At 44.6% G+C, this 2,962-nt stretch overlaps 1 protein-coding gene across 1 annotated transcript in view; it reads left to right on the forward strand.

Moving 5' to 3' along the window:
- Nucleotides 1-2,962, forward strand: part of NUP85 (nucleoporin 85kDa) — a 36,843-nt gene that overhangs the window by 6,598 nt on the left and 27,283 nt on the right. Inside the window, exons 4-5 of the mRNA XM_011965084.1 lie at nt 343-413; nt 1,477-1,520. Coding sequence (XP_011820474.1) covers nt 343-413; nt 1,477-1,520 — 115 coding nt within the window. The remainder of the gene's footprint in view (nt 1-342; nt 414-1,476; nt 1,521-2,962) is intronic.

Here is a 2,962-nt window from a genome sequence, read left to right on the forward strand (position 1 = left end):
CTTTCACCTCCCAAAGTGCTGGGATTACAGACCTGAGCCACTGGGCTCCGCCATTAAATAACTTTATGTATCTATTTTTTTGAGACAAGGTCTGACTAGTAGATTTCATCTGCAACAATTAATGTCAGTATGGGTTTATGGATATTAACTTTAGCCCATGGGTTGTTTTGTGGCGTTTTATTTTGTTGCCCAAGTTGTTCCAGCTTCAGAAGGTTACGAGCTCCTTCACAATAGCTCCCCTCTTTCTTTCAGCAAATTTCTACATTTATTTGAGTGTTTTCTTCTTTTCTGGCACTACAAGATGTTCCAGGCTCATCTTGTGTGTTATTTCATTTTTTATAGATTGGTTCGAGTGAGTAAAAACTACCGATCAGTCATAAGAGCATGTATGGAGGAAATGCACCAGGTTGCAAGTAAGGACTGTGCGCGCGCGCGTGTGTGTGTGTGTGTGTGTTGGTATTTTGAGTATTTATCTATGCATAAATACTGTGAGGTAAAGTTTGATTGATATTCCAGTCCAAAACTTACTTTTCCATCTTTCACAATCTTTACTTTTTTGGTAATCATTTAGAGTATTTTTTTTTTTTTGAGACCGAGTGTCACTCTGTCGCCCAGCTTGAAGTGCTGTGGCATGAACTCAGGTCACTGCAACCTCCACCTCCCAGGTTCAAGCGATTCTCCAGCCTCAGCCAGCCTCCTGAGTGGCTGGGACTATAGTTGCATACCACCAAGCCCAGCTAATTTCTGTATTTTTAGTAGAGGTGGGGTTTCACTATGTTGGTCAGGCTGGTCTTGAACTCCTGGTCTCAAGTGATCTGCCTGCCTTGGACACCCAGAGTGCTGGGATTACAGGAGTCAGCCACTGTGCCTGGACTTTTTTTTTTTTTTCTGAGACAAGGTTGCCCAGGCTGGAGTGCAAAGACACATTGTGGCTCATCGCAGCCGTGACCTCACCTCCTGGGCTCAAGTGATCTTCCTACCTCAGCCTTCCAACTAGTTGGGATTGCAGGTGTGTACCACCATGCCTGGCTATTAAAAAAAATTTTTGTCCCCTCTTCCTCAGAGATATTTGTTCTGATAATTTTTAAATTTTTTGTAGAGACAGGGTCTCCCTAATTTTGCCAAGGCTGGTCTTGAACTCCTGGGCTCAAGCAGTCCTTTCACATCAGCCTCCCAAGTGTTGGGCTTACAGGTGTGAGCCACACATGAAGCCACTCTGACAAAGGTCAGAGATCTTTATGGTAACTTTGTTGCAGTTGAAAGTGCCATTTGGTAACTTGAGGGCCTTTGGTTTGAGAATTGAAGGGATATGAAGCATTAATAACAAAAAAATCCATAATTAGAAGAGATTATAATTTCTTTTAATTTTTGTCATTAAAGGAAACAAAGGCTTAGGCCATAGACCCTGGAATATTCAGCTATGACAATAAGCCTAAGAGTTCCATTGCTCACTTAAAATGTTTTGTGTTTCGTTAGTTACTGCTAAAGATCCAGCCAGTGGCCGCCAGTTCAGCAGCCAGGTAAGGGGAGTCACCTTTGTTGTTTTAGCACCACTGTGTGCTGTGTCCTGGGCACCCACCTGGGGTGGCTTTGCAGTTCCTGTTACGGCAGAAGTCTCTTCAGGTAGATAGGCAGCTCCTTTGGGTGACAGTGATTGTCTTGCCCCTTTCAAGGTCTAGCTCACAAGGAAATGCTTGTTGAATACTTGAGTGAATGTTTGGTTCTTTTTTTTTTTTTTTTTTTTGAGACGGAATCTCGCTCTGTCACTCAGGCTCGAGTGCCCTAGGTTCAAGCAGTTCTCCTGCCTCAGCCTCCAGAATAGCTGGGTCCTACAGGTGCGTACCGCCAAGCCCAGCTACTTTTTGTATTTTTAGTAGAGATGGGGTTTCACCATGTTGGCCAGGCTGGTCTCAAAACTCTTGAACTCAAGTGATCCACCCGCCTCGACCTCCCAAAGTGGTGGCATTACAGGCGTGAGCCACCGTGCTGGCCCTGAATGTTCAGTTCTTATGGAACATGTATGTCCTGACCAAATTGTATTGAGGGGTTGTCACCCGAAATGGAGAACTAATCTTGTGAGATCACCGTTCGGTCTCATAAACACTACTCACTTCTCGAACTCAACATTTTTTTTTTTCTTTGAAAGACAGGGTCTCTCTATGTTGTCAAAGCTGGTCTTGAACTCCTGGGCTCAAGTGATCCTCCTGCCTTGGCCTCCCAAAGTGCTGGGATTATAGGTGTGAGCTGCCACACCTAACCAAACTCAACATTTTTACTGAGTTGCAAGTGGCTCTACTTTACTTGGAGCTGGAAGATGACTTTTTCCTTAGTAGATGCTTCATATTAAATACTTTTCAAAGTCAGTAAGTGACTAGGCAGTAATTCACTGTCTCTGAAGTACCCTTATGAACAAATCATCGTGGTGTCTGTGGACTGAAGGATGGTGAGGAAAGGAAGCCTGCATATTCCTAAGGGCAAGGTCCAGGTCTGATTTATTTCGGGGTCTTATATTGGGCTTTCCCATTACTAGACTGTTTCCTAAACTTCAGTCCTTGGAATACCAGCTTCACAATTCTTGCTCTATGTGTTTCGTGTCATCTACTGAATATTTTTGTAAATATTGTCTCTTCCTTTTACTCAAATGAAGTCCCTTGCTAAAGCATCAATTCATCGAGGTAGGCTGGGCGCAGTGGCTCACGCCCGTAATCCCAGCACTTTGGGAGGCTGAGGTGGGCGGATCTCTTGGGGTCAGGAGTTCGAGACCATACTGGCCAACATGGAAACCCCGTCTACTAAAAATAGAATATTTAGCCAGGCATGGTGGTGTGCACCTGTAATCCCAGCTACTCGGGAGGCTGAGGCAGGAGAATTGCTTGAACCCTGGAGGCAGAGGTTGCAGTGAGCCGAAATCATACCAGTGCACTCTAGCTTGGCTGACAGAGTGAGACTCTGTCTCCAAAAA

The sequence above is a fragment of the Mandrillus leucophaeus genome, unplaced genomic scaffold, assembly GCF_000951045.1.
Source record: "Mandrillus leucophaeus isolate KB7577 unplaced genomic scaffold, Mleu.le_1.0 Scaffold1, whole genome shotgun sequence".
In the NCBI taxonomy this organism is placed as follows: Eukaryota; Metazoa; Chordata; class Mammalia; order Primates; family Cercopithecidae; genus Mandrillus; species Mandrillus leucophaeus.